Source organism: Eurosta solidaginis, chromosome 1, assembly GCF_040869045.1.
Source record: "Eurosta solidaginis isolate ZX-2024a chromosome 1, ASM4086904v1, whole genome shotgun sequence".
Taxonomy (NCBI): domain Eukaryota; kingdom Metazoa; phylum Arthropoda; class Insecta; order Diptera; family Tephritidae; genus Eurosta; species Eurosta solidaginis.
Genome location: NC_090319.1, coordinates 22,628,978 through 22,648,338, shown reverse-complemented (window position 1 = coordinate 22,648,338; position 19,361 = coordinate 22,628,978). Strand labels below are relative to the sequence as shown.

At 37.1% G+C, this 19,361-nt stretch overlaps 1 protein-coding gene across 1 annotated transcript; it reads left to right on the top strand.

Annotated features, from left to right (window-relative positions):
• Positions 1 to 5,123: 5,123 nt before the first annotated feature.
• On the top strand, positions 5,124 to 14,660 carry LOC137250255 (arrestin domain-containing protein 17). Its single transcript, XM_067782737.1, has 4 exons — positions 5,124 to 5,603; positions 10,458 to 10,825; positions 11,427 to 11,923; positions 14,350 to 14,660. The coding sequence occupies exons 1-3, from the start codon at positions 5,492 to 5,494 to the stop codon at positions 11,595 to 11,597; spliced, it is 651 nt and encodes a 216-aa protein (XP_067638838.1). The 5' UTR covers positions 5,124 to 5,491; the 3' UTR covers positions 11,598 to 11,923; positions 14,350 to 14,660.
• Positions 14,661 to 19,361: the final 4,701 nt, after the last annotated feature.

Genomic DNA, 19,361 nt, shown 5'->3' with positions numbered 1-19,361 from the left:
TCTTCGTCGAAAAGGCTGAGGGCCTGTTTGAGGCTGCCTTAAACAGCTGAGTTCTAATGCTCTACATTTTTTTATAGTGCTTGCGCAAATAACTCCATATGTCTCTGGGGAGGGAGGGTGGTCTCTTCAATCAGATGACCCTTAGGATGCCGGGTTTCGGATTATTTAAAGCTGTTTATTCAGCATTTCGTTTCCCTCCTTTATGGGGAGTGTTCCCGCCTCATTATGTAGATGACGTGTTCCGATGTTTTGACAAGCCTGCAACTTCATTCAGTGTGTTTCTTTTAAGCTCGGAAATACGTAGCACACAAGCACCTGGCCAATTGCTTTATAGGAAGCTATGAGCATTTCTTTGTCATTGCCTCAAGTGCTGCCAGCAAGCGACTTGTTAGGGCTCTGAACTACACCCAAAATTTTTGTCAGTTCCGGGATAGTGGGTAGCGTAAAGCCTTCGACGTATGTGACCAATGTTTCTGCTTCCTGCTCAAAAGGTCTGTTCGGTCAATTAACAGAAAGCAAATGTCTGGACGTGACTATATATTCTTGACGTATTGGATACATATATTCTTCGTCTTTTTGATTTTCAGTTTTCGAGGTACATGTATCCTACTATCACTGTTCTGCAAAGGTACATGCCACATAATACTTTCTGCCTCGTCTTGTCTCCTCCAGCTGGTCGGTGGCTTTCATGTTACTAACTAATGGTGTTTACATATCGTGAAAGCAAAACATGACTCCATCAAAGTAAATGTAGATGCCAAAAGAGTGAATAAAGAAATCGACAGCTGGTTTCTTGCTATGCGTGTGGGTCTGGTTTTTCATTTGCTGCACCAGATTCAAGTGTCCAAAGTAGATTGCAGCAACAAGTTCCCTCACATATGGTATTCAATCGAACGTTAATATTGCAACTTTTGTGATAAGAGGAAAATCGAAATCGTCTTTAACGAAAGCATTAATTGCAGGGGAGGAGTGGAGTAAACCAGTAGTGAGCACAGATACTACAGATTAGCTTTTGTTTGTATATACCCAGCGACTAATTTGGTCATATCATCTTTAAACTTCTCTTTTTGCTCGCAGCGTGAATTAGTATGTCCTTCTTTTGTATGTATGTATATCAACTGGTGTTGCTTTTGCCGATTCAAAAACACCCTATGTCAGAGAAGTTTTGAGAAATACTCTATACCAGAGTTTGTTTGAAGACTAACATTTTTACAAAAAACTAACTGTTTACCTAAGGAAAACATTAAGTTTTGGAATTCTTCTCAAAAGCGCCATATTACAGCATGAATTTATTAAATTTTGGCTCAAGAGGAGCTTTATTATCCGAATTTTGAGATGGGGTATTTGTGAAAGCAGTTCTGATAGAGCATACTTGTGATGAACAGTTAGTTAATAGTGTGACGAATATTAGCAACACTAAGGCATACTATCATCTCTAAGCCGATACTAAGCAGTCACTTGTATCTACATAAACAAATCAATCATTATGTCTACACATATGTACATACAGCAGCGGAGAAATACTCACAAAAGTATGCAATCATCAGCAAAGTAATTCTCACACATACACATGCATATATCTGAGATACTCACAAAAGTATGCAATCATCGCGCATATTGCAATGCGAGAAGCTATAAAAGTGCATCTGTAGTTTATAGCTGGTAAACCAGTAGTAAATTCTAGAAGGAGAAACGCCTAGAAATATGCAAACGAGGAAACCTAAAAGTATAAAAGCAGCACCAGCAGAGGCATGGGCAATCAGTGTGATTTAAGCAAGCTATTGGTTGCGACGTATCAGTGTTATTGTGAAGTACTTTAATAAAGGCCATTTTGCATTATTGAATATTAGAGTTATTTATTCAACAGTTTAGCAATACGAACGTTAGTAGAAGGTGTAAAATAAGCGGAGTTTCAGTAAATTCGTTACAATTGTTTAGCGCGAAAGAAAGTCATTCGTATTTTTATGCACACTCTAATACACACACTTGGTACTTTATTTATAATAAATATATTTCTAATTGATTAGCATATTTTATCTTCGTATATTTTGGAACAAAAAATTAATTAACTCATTATAATATTTATAATAAATTTATTAATACCATCAATAAACTGCGCAAAAAATAAATAAAATTGGAAGCTTCTTCCAAAACAAAATAAAGTTAATAAAAAATAAATTATAATTAACTAACAAACTACGAGAGATATAATAACAAAAAGAAGAATAATAAACAGCGGGAAATTACGAGGTCCCACATTTGAATATAACTAAAAAAGCTTGATATCGATAAACCATATTAAAACTGGTGGGTAATGTGAGCTCTTTCCATTATTGATACTTTGGGAGCATGTGATTAACCCATATACCCCCAGCGGTTCATTTTTAAAACGCTTTATATTTATGAATTAATCTAAATCATCGGTATACACGTGTGTTGTATGTTCTGCCTTTTATGCACCAACACTCTAGCTGATTAGGGCTCGAAGATCTCTTTCGAAACTCAGGTACGGGACTATGTACTTCGTTTGGCCATGACCATAAGGGCTGCCCCAAGGTCTTGAGCCTGGTTGCAGTTGCTAGCGCTATTTTTTACCTTTAGGCCTGCAGGTGGGATGTGTAGAATGGCATGCAATGCTGCTCCATTTGCTAAATGAATTTTTGAAATCTGGCCATCAAAGGACATTCGCTTTTCGAGCGAATTCGTATCAAAATGGCACTCCTGGAGTCATCTAACTCATTTCTTTGTTTAGAGAAATACTCTGCGTACATTGGGTCATTCTTTGAAGCATATATAAAGAGAACGAAGAGGTTCAGTTAATTATATGTAAAAATAAAATAAATGTAAGGCGCGATTACCTCCGAAGAGATTTTACGCCGAGCTTCTCTTCCTCTCTTCGAGCTCCTTTTAGTCTTTCTTATAAATTGGCGGGACGGCACCTACTTGTTGTCTGCCGCCTTCGAACGGTATCTGCAAGGCAAATAAGTTTTCACTGAGAGCTTTTCATGGCGAAAGTACACTCAGAGTGCTGCTAAGCATTGCCTAGGTGCCAATTCTTTAGAAAAATGTTCTTCTAATTGGAAAAACTTTTTTCTAAAATTTTTATGTTGCATTGCCCGGGGCGTGAACCCAGGATCTTCCGTGTAGTAGGCGGAGCACGCTACCATCACCCCATGGCGGTCGCCATAATGATATGTAGCGTCACTAAAAAAAAGAGTTTAAACAATTTTTAGTAAAATTTAAAATAAAATGTAGCGGTAGGCGCTAGAGCAAAATTTACAAAAATACAGCAGACGTTATTTGACATGAATAATCGATACCTCACTGAAGACTTCAAATGGGAAACCATCCAGAGTAGGTAATAAAACTAAGACAATATAATGCCGATTACCAATATGTTCCACTCTAGATTTCTTATGAAAGTTTCTAAACAGTTGCGAAATGATCAGAGAGGGGTCCTGTTGTGATGCTGAAATGGCCTGTGCGTGCTCCAAAAAACTGGTAGTTCTGAAAACTGTTTCGGAGCGATCCGGAAATGTTTTAATGCAGGTTAAGGACTCCGTAACCAATCCACCTATCTTTATCAAATTTGCAGGATAGCTTCACAGCAACCCGAAGAGTGTTCCTGTGAAGTTTCTCTCCGGGAAGAAGACCAACGAGAGATCTAATCGAATGAATTCTTTTCGTGGTACAATTTGCCTGAATTTTGGTATATTGGCCTTGCCTAGATTAATATTAACGATACTTTTTTTTCTGGAAAGTGGACCAGGGACCGAAAAAATTCAATATAGAGGTAGCCCTTGCACAGATTAGTATTTCCAAAAACCTTTTTTCCGGAAATTGTATCAGGGATCGACTGGGACTTGATATATAGTATATCATTGGTAGATATGTATTTACGACACTTTGTTTTTCGGGAATGGACATGGACTGGGACTTGGACTTGAGCTGGGACCATAACTGGGAATAGGGAATGGAGAAGGACAAGAAGAACTAGAGATAAGAGGGAAGAGAAAGAGGATAAGGAGAGGGAAAGGTAGGAGGTTAAAACTTCTTAAAAGCTAACCAGATAGACCAAAGTTAATGCAGAACAACAACTGAGTAGTCTGCTAATAGATTATATTATATGAGAAAAATGATGAAATAACTAAAAATAAAACATCTTATTAGTTTCGATCAAAAGTGTTTTGAGATAACTAGGCCTTAACGATTCTGGTTTTTATGCTTCGACACATTTTGTCAGCATATCGTAACAGACCCTTGCAAAGCAGCTACAAAACAATTAGGAAAAAGTTACCAGTACTAAATAAAATAATTACTTACGTTATAAACTTTCTATACAATATTGAAGTTAGACATCTATTGTTTTATACACCTATTCAAATACCTACCTATCTCAAAATATGTGTGGTGTTATTTCCGAATTCTTTCTGTGTTTGTTCTTTTTTGTATTGGTTTTTGTTCTTCATTCAGGAGAAAAATATTGTTAATTTCAAAGAATATATAAAGGTATATACATTGGGGTTGTCCTTCTTAATAAATTTTCCGACTCGCTCCAGTTTTACCCTTTTAAACGGTCAATAATATCACTGATTGGAGGCGATTAAGTAGTGTCGTACAGAGATCAAAGTTGAGATTTCACTACGGAGATTGAACAAATTCAATGACTGATTTTCTAATACCCAAAATCGATAACATTATAGTATGCGATGTGTTATATAAACGTTGATCAAAACCAGTTAAGGGGTGTCCAACGTCGGTTAAATTTCTTATTTTAAAATATGTACTGGGTGAGTCTACAAATCGTAATCTGAACTTGAACACACACCTTAGCCATTTCTAATCGGAAACAAAATTGATATGTGATATAGAAAACAAAAAATTATGTTTAAATTTTTTGGGCCTTCATAGATAAATCATAACTGTGTAGTAGATACCCCTTAACAGGTACCAATCGTATTTTCTACTAAAAGGATCACCCTAATATACATACAGATGTACATACATATATACATCTATATCAAAGCATATCTAGGTAATGGAGTGCGGGATTTGATTGGCTTCATCACACGCCCGATTTAACAACGCTGCTGCGTCCGGAACCGGCACTGTCAGTCCCATAATCAACAAATATTTCAGTTAGATTTGAGTGTTGCGCAGTGCCTGTTGGATTTAGCCAACATAGCGGATAGATAGGCTGCTCATTTTGGAGCGTTAGTTGGCTTAATTTGTTCATTTTTATTAGAAGAGATGTTTTGCACGATTTGCGCATCTTTGCAAAATAGATAAATTTCCACATATTAATAATAAATTATATGATTATTGCAACAAATTACACTGACGTGACTGAAAGTATAAAAAAATTACAATACAATAACAGTTCAAATTAAATTCAGTGGAAAAGGGCAATAAATTCTACATGGCAAATCGATTACGACAAAAAAATAAATACATAAATTAACAAAAAAGAACTGCAAATAATACGGAAACAATGCCAACAATATGCCAATTTAAATTTTCGCGCCCAACGCCCATTTACTACAGTGGTGAGCAAATAACTGGCAGTATTACACTGAGTACGACAAAAGAGCTGCCCGTTGAAGGTAGGTAAATATGATATTTAATTTATGCACTTATATGTAGTACATATAAACATCTGTGCTTGTGGGTACCCAACAAAAATTGACATAAGCGGTTGTAAGCAATAAGGAATACTGGTTTCACTCCTGACAGATTAACCTTAGAATAAGGTAAATATAGTATATAGTAGCATAGGTTCGAAAGGGTTAAAAGGTACGAAAACTGGGTTTTTACCCATAACTTACGATTTTGAGGGTGCCCGGGGAAAATCTTATATGCAGTCATCGTTAGCTTTTCAAGATCTAAAAGAAAAATGGCTACACTTCCCATGTATTTTCACCTTTGGCTTTTTTGTAACAATCTGTCATCAATCTATACTTAAAACTTATTTGGAAATAGAAGATAATAAAGATGAATAAAGGAATTTCAAGTCAGGTGTCAACTTATTATAAGTCCTATGTAAGCCTGGTTTTGTATGCGTACTTACAAATACAACCTTCACCCCAGCCATTCCACCGAGAGAGGAGTGGGGAAGAGGAATTATCTGGGGCATGGGACCGGTTAACTTGTTCACGGATGGGTCGAAGCTGGACGGAAAGGTTGGTGAGGGGGGGGGGGTCTTTTGTCAAGAGCTAAATGCAAGCCGCAAGTTTAAGTTGGCTGATCACTGCAGTGTATTCCAAGCGGAAGTTGCTGGGATTAAGGATGCGGTGGATGGAATGCTATCCAGTGCTACTACGGTTAGGGAATTTAATATCTACTCTGATAGGAAAGCGGCTATCAAGGCCTTGAGCTCAACTACAGTGCGATCGAGGGTGATCGGGGAGTGCCTGACCTCGCTTGCGATTGCATCGAATTATTTAACGATTGAGATTATCTGGGTCCCTGTCAAGCGGATCTCTTATCCCGCATCGGTTCAACTGAACGGGATGAAATAGCTGTAGGGATTTCGGGATTTCGCTGGCCACCTATAGATTGCTTCTCCATAGCTGGGCCTCGAGTCAGCTCAGCAAACATTGGGCGGGCACCACGTCTTGCAGGGTAGCAAGATCTTTCTGGCCGAAAGTGGATGGCAGGAGGTCTGCTGAAATAATTGGGTTCACTAAGGCTCATCTATGGTCAATGGGGTTTAATAGGGCACTGTCCCATGGGTATCCATGCGGTACGTCTCAATATACTGGAAACTCCATCTTGCTGCAGCTGTATGGAAGATGATGAGGTGGAATACCAAATCACTTTATGCTTGATTGCCCAGCTTTTGCCAGAACTAGGCGACACTACTTCGGTCGCGACTCACTTGGATCTCCCGAGGATTTATCCAAAGTTGAGATCGGTATCATTCGGAGCTTTATCGTTGCTACTCAACGATTCTCTAAGTAGCTAGATCTAAGTCACCGTTATTTTTTATGTATGTGGTAGCACAACGGACCTTCGTGTTGTCCAATGGAGCTAACCTTATCAGGGCAGCTACCACCTAACCTAACCTAACCTACAATTAGGTTAAAATATGGCATACTATTCTGTATGCTATTTGATTTATAAACCTTGTAATCAGATAATAGTGCTTGATCTTATTACATTACCTTATGTAAGCTTTATCCTTATTGGGTTATAAGCCTTATATAAAAGGTCCATTTATAGCAGTAATATCGTATAATAATGCCAGATTTTATATATTAATTTGGGCAAATTTATATTTTACTTTTTGCTTATCGGAGCTTTTCGGCCGATGATTTAAAGACAAAACACAAGTTTTTCTTTTTTCCTACGCGTTTCGATGGGTACTTCACATCTTCCTCAGGGAAGCTGTATATATTAACATAAAAATATAAACATAAAACAAAACAAACATTAACATATTTAACAATGAATAATTTAAATAACTCTTTAACAGACTTTTTACTTACATTCAATGTTAAATAACTTTATTAAAACATATAAATATTACTAAAATAAATTAAGGTTAAGTGTTATAAAAGCCTTATGCAAATCGTTATCTTTCAGATAAACCTTTTGCCAGAAGACATTAGTTTAGAAAAATAAGGAGCGTTATAAAGAAAATGCCATACAACCAATATTCCTTATAGAATTAAGGCCTACTGCCATTCGGCTCTTGGCCATATGAAATAAGCCTTATATAAGGTTTAAATTTTTTGCTGCATTTAGACATACACACATCTATAAAAAAATCACTTACTAAGTTTTCATTAGTTGATTAGAGTGTAAAACAAATGTTCACAACAATCTGTGCTAATTTATCAATTACTTTTAGTTTCACTGATGTTTCCGAAAGTCACCAAATACTTTTAGCTCACTGAACAAATTGTATTCAAGAATTTCAAATTTAAATAATTGTATTGTTTAACACTATTTACGACACTGATTTTATTATCTCCATTTGCATGTTGATATATCATTTGTTTACTGTTTTAATACGCTACGTTTTAAAGGCACTAATAAAGGATGTAAAAGCTTGTTTTAGTTATAAACTCATGTTTAAAATACATGTATTTACTAGGAATGATATACTCAGATAATACAAAGTACATATTTAAGTTGAGTGTTATGATCAGGTTAGGTTAGGCTAGGTTAGGCTAGGTTAGGTTTTGATCAGGTTAAGCTACCGAAAAACTAGTCACATAACATGAAGTCAACATTCTTGAAACATAAAAAGTCGTACACAAGAAGTTATATATGTAGATATATACGTGCATTAAAGTGGTCCCTATAAACCAAATCACCGATTTACTTCCGTCCTACCTCTTCAAACGGTAATAAGAAGGCTCAAAATATCACATAAAAATTATGACCCGGATGGCAGACAATTAATGTTGTTGTACAGGGATCGAAGTTAAGATTTCTCTACGCCGACTAAAAAAATATAAATAAATCGTTTGGTTTTCTAATACTTAAAGTGGTACTGATTATATTTGTCAATACCACTTATAAATTAGTGTCCCCAATGTAAACGGTTAAGGGGTGTTGCACAGTGATTACAGTTCAGATTATGCTATGAAAGCTTAATATATTACATTATGACCAAAGTTTATATGTGTTATCGTCTACCATAATACTATCGATTTTAAGTATTATACAGGCATGCTTAACCAACGAAACGATATCATTTCGTTACGATAATCAACGTTAATAAACGAAACGAAGTCATTTCGTTTCGTTTATTAACGTTAAGATCGTCAAATTAACGAAATGATTTCGTTTCGTTTTCTGCCATATCAAAACGAAATCAAATCGTTTATGTTGATTATTAATTTCAAACTATGCTGGCAAAGCTGATTGATGGCGGAGTCATTAAAGGTGAAAGCATTATACAAGCTGATTGCAACTTTTCTCGTGAATTTTGACAGTACGAACATTTCTCAGAGTATTTTTGACATTACCACCAACGAATTACACAAACAAATTACATAGAGTTTGTGTGTGTATGTGCGCTCGTTGTTGCCACCTTACGGCTTCACCATGGCTATAGCATTGCCAGCACAATTCAAACATAAAGTATCACGTTTTCGTTAACGTTTTTAACGTTAACGAAAGCTTTTCGTTTCGGTTAAAAACGAGATACAATTTATCTTGATTATTTCTTTATCGATAATATTTCGAAGTGTTTCAACGGAAACGGTGGAAATTTTTTGATAAACGATTAGCTTAACGTTAAGGTGCATCCCTGGTATTATAAAACCAAACGTTTTGGAAAATTTATTTAAAGTGACCACCCTAATTGATTAATAAGGAAAATTGATTTATAAGGACCACCCTAACGCACATATATTTATTAGCATGCTTCAAGCATTTATATAATTTAGTTTTAATTTCAATACTTTTCATATAGAAATAGTTTTTTTTAAAGCATTCTAAATCTAAAATTTTAAAAAAGTTACAGAAATGAAAAAAAATGTTTTACATTTTTTAGAATTCATGAGCTTAACATCGGTTAATAATAATTGTCCTTCAATTAGTACTCTTTGAGGCTTTGCAGGAAACTTAAATTCAAACAAAACGCCAATTCCTTTTCGCCAAAATTTGGGGTATCATGAAAGTCTGGTCGGTAATGAACTTACCAGGTCTATAATTGCACTGGTGGGGCTAAGGTAAGTGCGCTGATTCCTCGGTATATTGCGCATTTGGCAGTATCGCCTCTCGTGAATTTCCCAGAGCGCATCTCAGTTCTCCCGTAAAGGATGTGCGGCCTTACAAGCTGTCCGCAATTGAACAGCTCAGCGGACAGCTCTGTTTCTTTGACTGCGATATTGCCATATTCACTAAGTCACATATACCGTCGTCTGTGAAGTGTCGGGATGTGACGTTCTTCACTATCAAAAAGTATTTCCTCCATAACAAAACACGCTTTCTATCTCGGTTTACCGGTTTTTAGCCCCGCTTTAAATCTTTTATCATCTATCTAGATTTCCTAGCAGGATTTTTCTATGTAGAATTCGTATCAGCCCCCATGGCAAGGTCTACGAACTGATGCCTTCCCACCTCACGTTTATTTTTTATAAGTAGTCACGAACATGCACAATGCAGTAGTCCTCATTAGACTATTGCATTATCCGGACTCGAAGGGACCCTATATTGTCCTTAGCAGCGGTATGTAGCGTATGCTCGTGGCATTTCTGAGCTGAAGGTTTTCTCTCAGTGTGCAGGTGTGGGTGTCGCCTAAATACATACGTGAACAGCTTCTCGTTTAAGGTCCAGACATTTCACATGAATGCCCTTACATTGTAGTCCTTAAAATGTTTGCTGTGGTCGTGAATAAAAAATTAGAGTTCTCAATCGAGGCTTGTCAAACTTTTTCATGGCTCGGATATGACTCTCAAAAATTTAACAGTAAAATAAATAATTTTCATTCATTCTTACAGCAATAGAATTATCACTAGTTGGTTGCGAACGTGTGCAATGGTTGGAGAGGAATAAAGCTGACTTGATTCTGCATAATGACAGTATTGAGAAGGATAACAATATGATCTATAGTAGTGAACGGGAGTTTTTATATGATACATACACGCTAGCCAAACGAGTGCGGTTACTGCAAGATGAGGTGATAATGGAGGAATTTTGTTTTACGCTGCCCACTGATGCACTAGCTAGCCGTTCACTGAAGTATGGTGAAATAGTCTACACCTTGCAGTTAACGCTACAACGGAAGTCAGACTTCAATAAAGTGTTCAAGGCGCGCGTCATCGTAAAGAATCGACTTGATCTCAACGAGGCTCCAGAGTTGTGTAAGGTAAATTATATAATTGATTTTGCTAAAATGGTTTTTATTCTCATACCCTCAAGGACCATTTTCACCATCTATTAAGTTACAATTTAACTGTAGGATTGCAATATAATAGCTTCATTTGATATTTTCGCTTTACCGGGTTAAATTGAAAACTTAGAATATTTTAAGAACGAATCGCAAAAATCTATTTTGAATACATAAAGACTCACAAAACAGCTGATTTTTGTTTACACTCTTGACTTGCACTCAATCACAAATCACACAATAAGATTGCGCAATGCGCATGTAGACATTAGACCAACTGTTTTTTATGACGTATAAATTAACCCTTTTCCTCTAGCTATTTTTTTCCCGCTCTTTTTTTTCATTCGCTCAAGGCTCAGCTGTGACGTATCTGCGCAGAACAAAGCAATTTTGAACTCGTGAATGCGCAATCTGGTTAAGTGATTTGTGCACTCAATTGACAGTCCATACTTCATTTAGTATAGAGAATATGAGAATTTCGATAGCTTGTTGTTAAGTGAATAACAGAAGATGGTGAAAACGGCCCTTTAAAAAGTGTTAGTAGAATTTTAAACACTTTTCTTTTTATTCTTAAAACTAGCTCTACTCAATCAATTCGTCTAAGGATGTACCGTCAAATATGGACCAGCCACTTTGTTTTATATTAAAATGGTACTGGATACGTGCCAGGTCAGAGTATTACGTACAAACTGCAAGGGCGGCACAAATTTGGACTCTGCAAAAAAATATTGGTCAAATTGTGCCAGCGTAGCACATTCCATGCAACAAATCCAGAAACAAAAAGCAGAGACTTTTGCAATATTTTAGGGAACAATTTGCGTATAATAAATCTGTCATCATATGTCAACGTTAACGGCGAACTATGCATACCGTTAACTACAAATATTTCAATGAACGCCAGCGAAAGTTGTCTCATACAAACAAATACTTACATTGAAGCTTTGTTGATTAATAAAAAACGTATCCTACAAAAATTTATTGTACCAATTATAGTTGGCACAGTCCCACTTGATAACGGGGCAACACAGTCGGAAGATGAACTACTGCATCATAGCATATACTGTTACGATAATTTAGGTAAGCATACAAGTAAAAGAACTAAGGGCCGTTTTCTCTGGTTAAGTTAGAATATAACTGGAAGATAATAATCCTTCAAATAGCTTGACTTGATTTTTTCGTATTCACCAACATACATATGGTGACCAGCCTCCAGTCGAAGTGGATCATTGTGAATATTTTGTAGAACAAATTGCAATAATCTTTTGTGAATAGACAAAAACCATTAAACAGCTGACTTATGCTTACACTTTTCCCTGCACTTTACTGCCTCAGTGGAGCATGGAGAAAACGAGCTCATGTAAATACTCTGTAGAACAGCAAATTTCCAAAAGAGTAAACTTTGCTTTTTTTGAAAGGCGGAGCGCTAACTTCCCGCGAGTATTTTTTGTGCGCATTTAAATATTAAGGAACATTGTGGATAAAATAAGTGTGATATCTTGTCCGTAAACTGCCTGACAGAACGTTCAAGATGGCAACTTTTTGGCATTTTGGCAGCCGGTGATAGAAAGAGATACAGGATGAGAGCACGATTTTCACTTTGAAAATCAGGTGATCCATTCTATTTGTAATTTCGACGTCTATGCAGAAGTTATCACACTTGTCTTATCCACAATGTTAAGGGATTTGCAAAAAGAACACAAGTTCGAGGAACTTTATTTTTTTTATTAGACCTCTATCTGCGTTTCCGCCCGGTCGACAAACACAATAAAAATGTATTTCCACTGATTATTAAATAATTATTTTATGTAAGAAGGTTGTATTTTGCCCACTATACTAACATAATTTCGGCCGCCACGTAATAACCCACATGGAAAATAACCTTAATATGTGTCGAATAGACAGCAAAATAGTTACGAAATTTTCCTGAAATGATCCCGAAAATAATACAGAAGAATGAAGAATAGTACCGAAGTATTCCCGAAACCAAAATTAACCGGAGATATTCCCGAAAACAATGCATATACAATCCCTAAAAAGTAGCGCAATTATCTCGAAAACAATTCTGAACTGGGTCTTAAGCTGGTAGCGAAATTATCCTTGAACAATAGTAAAATAGTCTCGAAGTTATCGCAAAAAGACCACTAAATAGTCCCAAGATGGTCTCGAACACAATCCCGCAATCACCTCAAAATTATGCAGCGCATAATCACAAAACGGACCCAAAAAAGCTCCGAAATTACCCACAATGCAATCACGAATAAGTTCTGAAATTACTCGGCAATAACCCAGAAAATGTTTCCGAAATGATCCCGGAACAGTTCGAATATATTACCGAAATGATTCCGAAAATAACCACGAAATACTACCGAGGTTATTCAAAAGTTGTCCCGAAATAGACCTGAAATTTTACCATAAATATTTCGGAAATAGTTCCAAAATTATCCCAAAATTATTACCAACAGAATCACAATACTCTCAGCATATGCCTCCACATCATTGGCTATTCGTGTCCACTATTTTTTTACCATTTGTTTACTGAGTCTCAGTTTGCTTATGTAACAAGTAGCGAATGACTTAAGCTGCAGACATTGGTGCTTTATCGTTAACTGTATCGGTAAACTTATAACAGCTGATTCGACCAACCTTATGGGAATCAATGCAATCGATTATTGGTGCCGCTAAGGTCGTAACCGTATCGTACCCAACCAATTGGTTTTTGGTTTACCGTCGTAACGATAAACAGCTGATTACGTTCAGCGCCAAATACACGACACGAACATTTACGCGAACATTCCCGTTATGTCATGTTTCTGCGACCTTTTCTGTCGTGTATGGTGGTGTTTGCCAGTTCGCGCAAATGTTCGCCAAAAATCAAAATATTTTAATTTTTGGCGAACATTTGCGCGAACTGTTCGTGCGTGTATGGCGAAATAGCTCATAATCGTAGTAATTTCTGAACGGAACAGACGTGCGCGGAAAAGTAAAATGGACAATAATTCTTTTTTTGCGATCTTCTCTCTTTTTTTACGTTTAATTGCCACAGCGAGCAATATTGCTGCAGCACAATTCTTGTCCGTATTCATCGCTGCCTGAAAGAGAACTAATGTTCGGCCAAAAGTTCGTATGGTGTATGGCCAAAGCTGCGAACAAGATTGCGGAATGTTCGCGGAAATATTCGTGTCGTGTATTTGGCGCTTTAGGGATACGACTACAGCGATACGACATACGGCACCAATGACTCCCGCTTTAGTCTGCATTTATGTAAATTTGTCTAAAAAGAAAATTACGGAAGGTACAGTATTGGTTGGTCAAAGAGTTAAAATTTAATGTTAATAATTTGTTAAGACCCAAAATCTTCTCATGTATCTTTCTAGTTTATTTAGATTGCAATCTCTGCCATTGTCAATCAGAAGCTTGTAATTTTTTACGTACGAGCTTATTAACGTCTTTTATATTTTATTACACCTAGTATATTTGAAGTTCTTATATAAATTTCTTTGCAGCCGCTGAAGCGAATTACGATATAACAAATGAAACTATATATTTCAAAGCGGAATCTTCAAGTATGTTGTCCACATCACCTGCTGAGTTGATTTTGAGTTCATCTACAGAATCATCATCAGAAATGTTGCAGAAACATGTTGCTACAAACAATAGTCGAATAGCTCTTACCAAAGCTGACTTTTGTAATCATATGCCGACATTACAATTACTTAAGGCATGTGCGGTGTGAGTTATATGTCAATCAAATTAAGTAACTAAGAAAGTATGATTGTTTAATTATGAAATGTGTAAATATATTAATTAAAATTATGTCGTATGTAAAATTCGGATGTTTTATTTCCTTCAGTACATAAAATTTCAATGCAATTCATGATGTTAAGAAACTGAGGTGGGTTAGAAGTAGAGGTTTACGCTGATCACTTCATCAGCGGCGGCGGCGTGGCCGGTGCGTCGACATACGCCGGTTTTCTTACTTTACAAAGCTTGATTTTTCTGTTAAAAAAATTATATCTAGGAAAGGTTTTGCCTATATGTATTTAAAGAAATCAACGGTTTGGCCAATTCGGAAAGTTCCGAGAATTTTGTCTTAAAGTCTCGCGGATCGTTCAAAAAGTTTCAGGAGTAGCTCCTTGCGGAGGAGCTGTCCTTCATTCACTTACTCCAGGGAGGCATCGGAGCTAACCCTGATCTAAGGGACCCTTACTGCTGCGTCTGGTGGAAAAAATTGAAGTACTTAAAATGGTCACGGTTTTGTCTGTATGTCTCGTGCAAAGCGTAGTTTCATCGAAGGAGATGTTGTGGACTAACTCCTAATGCCCCGTTGTCGACACAATTTTTTAAAATCTTTTGTGGGTCCTTGCTGGTCACGTACAAAGGCGACTTACCGGTGCTATTATTGGTATTTTAATACTCATGACTCTCTTGGTACAACTTAACGATTAGTACCAATTATGATCGTTACCATACCTACTGACCCTCACACCACATGCCAGCACAGAGGCTGCAGTACTCCGACTTCGAACTCATACCTTCGTCGACGTCACTTTCCTAGCAGCTCTAGGTGTAGCTCCGAAGAATTTGTAACGGATTTTTTTTCGCGCTATGCTGCGGACCACTACCAGACCTTTAAAAGTTAGGGTGTAACTATTCGTCCAAGGATTCCGCCCTCGAAATCGCAGGCAGTCCAAGTATTAACTCATGGGTGAAAATATTATAATCCTCGGCGCATCTACTTAATTTTAATTTTACAAGGACCCTGGATAAAGTTTTTTTAAATGTAGACCAAAATTTACGAACGTTGGTATTCATTCATTGATTTCAACAGTCTTCGTTAAACCAAACTGAATTTTGGACTATGGGTCGACCGATTTTAACTTGAAAGATGAAAAGGTTATATGCTTAGCCCAAACTGCTGTTTTCCGGCCTTTTGATGCAAGAGTTCATTATGAATAACCGCGTAGCTTCACTTTTCAGACTAGCTCGACTGTCCACTACATTAGGGTAGTAGCATACCCGTCATTTGTTCGATTGTCTTGGGAAAGCTTTTACTTCATTTCTTTGAGTGTTCCTACGTACTCACATATGTAGCAGGAGCCGTAACGTGTAGACGATATTTAAATTTGGTTGATAGGTTATAATCAATGTGATTCACTCCAAGGGTCTAGTTGGGATAGGGCCGCCAACTTTAGGAAATGTTAAACTGGGAGACTTGGGTGTTGAAAGATGATAGTGAAAATCAAAGTTAAAATTTCAGCCGCTATTTTTAAGTTTCGCAAATAAACAACGGATGTTTGAATATAAGGCCAAGTGATGTTTCATGTCTTGGCGGCCACCGTGGTGTGATGGTAGCGTGCGCCGCCTATCACACCGTATGCCCTGGGTTCAACTCCCGGGCAAAGCAACATCAAAATTTTAGAAATAAGATTTTTCAATTAGAAGAAAATTTTTCTAAGCGGGGTCGCCCCTCGGCAGTGTCTGGCAAGCGCTCCGATTGTATTTCTGCCATGAAAAGCTCTCAGTGAAAACTCATCTGCCTTGCAGATGCCGTTCGGAGTCGGCATAAAACATGTAGGTCCCGTCCGGCCAATTTGTAGGGAAAAATCAAGAGGAGCACGACGCAAATTGGAAGAGAAGCTCGGCCTTAGATCTCTTCGGAGGTTATCGCGCCTTACATTTATTTATTTTTTTGATGTTTCAAACCCTTCTCATACGTACAATCATTTCAAAAGAGTGTTTGAACCCCTGGAACCTACTGAAGAATGTAGCATCACTGATTTCGCTTATCCTTTTAGCCAATCGGGATATAGAATTTTTGAAAAAAATCGGCACCTTTTTCTGGTAACTTGCTTTTTTAATAAGTTGATGACGATTTAAAGACATGTTCGACTTGAGTCATTTAAATTTTTTTTTAACTTTTCGTTTAGTGTTTTGTTCTAATAACTTTGTTCGCATAACGGTACCCCGTAACGGCATAAACTAATCGAGATAGATATAGACTTCTATATATCAAAATGATCTGGGCGAAAAAAGAAATTGATTTAGCCATGTCCCCCCCGTCCGTCTGACCTTAACACGATAACTTGAGTAAATTTTGAGGTATCTTGACGAAATTTGGTATGTAGGTTCCTGAGCACTCATCTCAGATCATTATTTAAAATTAACGATATTGAACTATAACCACCTCCACTTTTTCGATATCGAAAATTTCGAAAAACCGAAAAAGTGCGATAATTCATTACCAAAGACGGATAAAGCGATGAAACTTGGTAGGTGAGTTGAACTTATGACGCATATTAGAAAATTAGTAAAATTTTGGACAATGGGCGTGGCACCGCCCACTTTTAAAAGAAGTTAATTTAAAAGTTTTGCTAGTTGTAATTTGGCAGTGGTTGAAGATATCATGATCAAATTTGGTAGGCACGTTACTCCTATTACTATATGTGCGCTAAATAAAAATCAACGAAATCGGATGACGAACACGCCCACAAAAATAATTTTTTTAAGTCAAACTTTAACAAAAAATTTAATATATTTACAGTATAAAAGTAAATTATGTCAACATTCGACTCCAGTAATGATATGGTGCAACAAAATTTAAAGATAAAATACAATTTCAAAATGGGCGTAACTCCGCCCTTTTTCATTTAATTCGTCTAGAATACTTTAAATGCCATAAGTCGAACAAAAATTTACCAATCCCTGTGAAATTTGGTAGGGACATAGATTCTATGACGATAACTGTTTTCTGTGAAAATGGTCGAAATCGGTTGAAGCCACGCCCAGTTTTTATACACAGTCGTCCGTCTGTCCTTCCGCTCGGCCGTTAAATCGATATATCTTTATTAAACTTAGTTCACGTACTTATCTGAACTCACTTTATGTTGGTATTAAAAATTGGCGAAACCCGACTATAACCACGCCTACTTTTTCGATATCGAAAATTTCGAAAAATGAAAAAAATGCCATAATTCTATACCAAATACGTAAAAAGGGATGAAACATGGTGATTGGATTGGTTTTTGACGCAAAATATAACTTTAGAAAAAACATTGTAAAATGGGTGTGACATCTAACATATTAAGTAGAAGAAAATGAAAGAGTTCTGCAGGGCGAAATCAAAAGTCTTTGGAATCATGGCAGGAATACTGTTCGTAGTATTACATATATAAATAAATTGGCGTTACCCGACAGATGATGTTCTGGGTCACCCTGGTCCACGTTTTGGTCGATATCTCGAAAACGCCTTCACATATACAACTAAGGGCCACTCCCTTTTAAATTATCATTAATACCTTTCATTTGATACCCATATCGTACAAACGCATTCTAGAGTCACCCCTGGTCCACCTTTATGGCGATATATCGAAAAGGAGTCCATCTATAGAACTAAGGCCCACTTCCTTTTAAATAATCATTAACACCTTTCATTTGATATCCATATCGTGCAAAAGCATTATAGAGTCACCCCCGCTCCACCTTTATGGCGATATCTCGAAATGGGGTCCACCTATAGAACTATGGCCACTCTTTTTAAAATACTCTTTAATACCTTCCATTTGATACCCATGTCATACAAACACATTCCAGGGTTACCCTATGTTCATTTTCCTCCATGGTGATTTTCCCTTATTTTGTCTCCAAAGCTCCCAGCTGAGTATGTAATGTTCGGTTACACCCGAACCTAGCCTTCCTTACTTGTTTTTAAATAATTTTGAACGGTTAGAAAGAGTTAAATTTCCCTACCCCATCGTGTTAGGGGGCTTAGAATATACCCGCGGTAGGTATGCCTGTCGTAAGAGGCAACTAAAATACCAAATTCATTCGAGGGGTTGTGTAGCGCAACCCTCTCAAGGTGTTGCCAGCGCAATATATAGCTTCTACAACCCAATTGCAACCTCACCTACCCATGACGAATTCTGTTTATTTAACAGCTCTAGCGCCCCCAAGCTCCTCATGGGTGTAGGGGGTGGGAGGGCGGGATAGCCTAGAAGGTTTCATGTGGTCATACCAAATCGTTCCCGAGATGATCGAAACGTACCGGATCTGCATCCGTCGTAGGACCATCAACATCCATAACACTCAGGGCCTTCGGGGAGTTTCATTATCGCTACAACAACAACTTTACCACATGATAACATACGAAGTATGTACTGTGCATAAAGAAAAAATGCGAAAAGAAGGCAATTGGGATAAGGTTTACAACAACTAAGGCGTGACGTGGCTGAATGCGTATGTAATACTTCAACCATCGTAGGAGTGCGGGTTCAAATCCCACTCCCGGGAGAAAAGGCTTTGAAGATATTTGCAAGGTATAATCGAAAGAGCTGTCCGCCTTGTGCGTCCTGATGTCACGTTGTTTAAATTTTTCCCAAATTATTAAATAAATTATAAATTAAAAATTGCTTCAAGAATGTTTTCATACATTTAAAGCAATAAGGGCAATCGCCGCATAAACTCATACAAATAAACAGCAATAGTTAAATTTCGCAATTGAATTATTATAACTGGCAGT

Coding starts and splice junctions, on each gene's coding strand:
- LOC137250255 (XM_067782737.1), top strand. CDS start 5,492: ATGCCAACAATATGCCAATTTAAATTTTCGCGCCCAACGCCCATTTAC. Junction 5,604..10,457: donor AAAAGAGCTGCCCGTTGAAG/GTAGGTAAATAT, acceptor TCATTCTTACAG/CAATAGAATTATCACTAGTT. Junction 10,826..11,426: donor AGGCTCCAGAGTTGTGTAAG/GTAAATTATATA, acceptor TCTTAAAACTAG/CTCTACTCAATCAATTCGTC.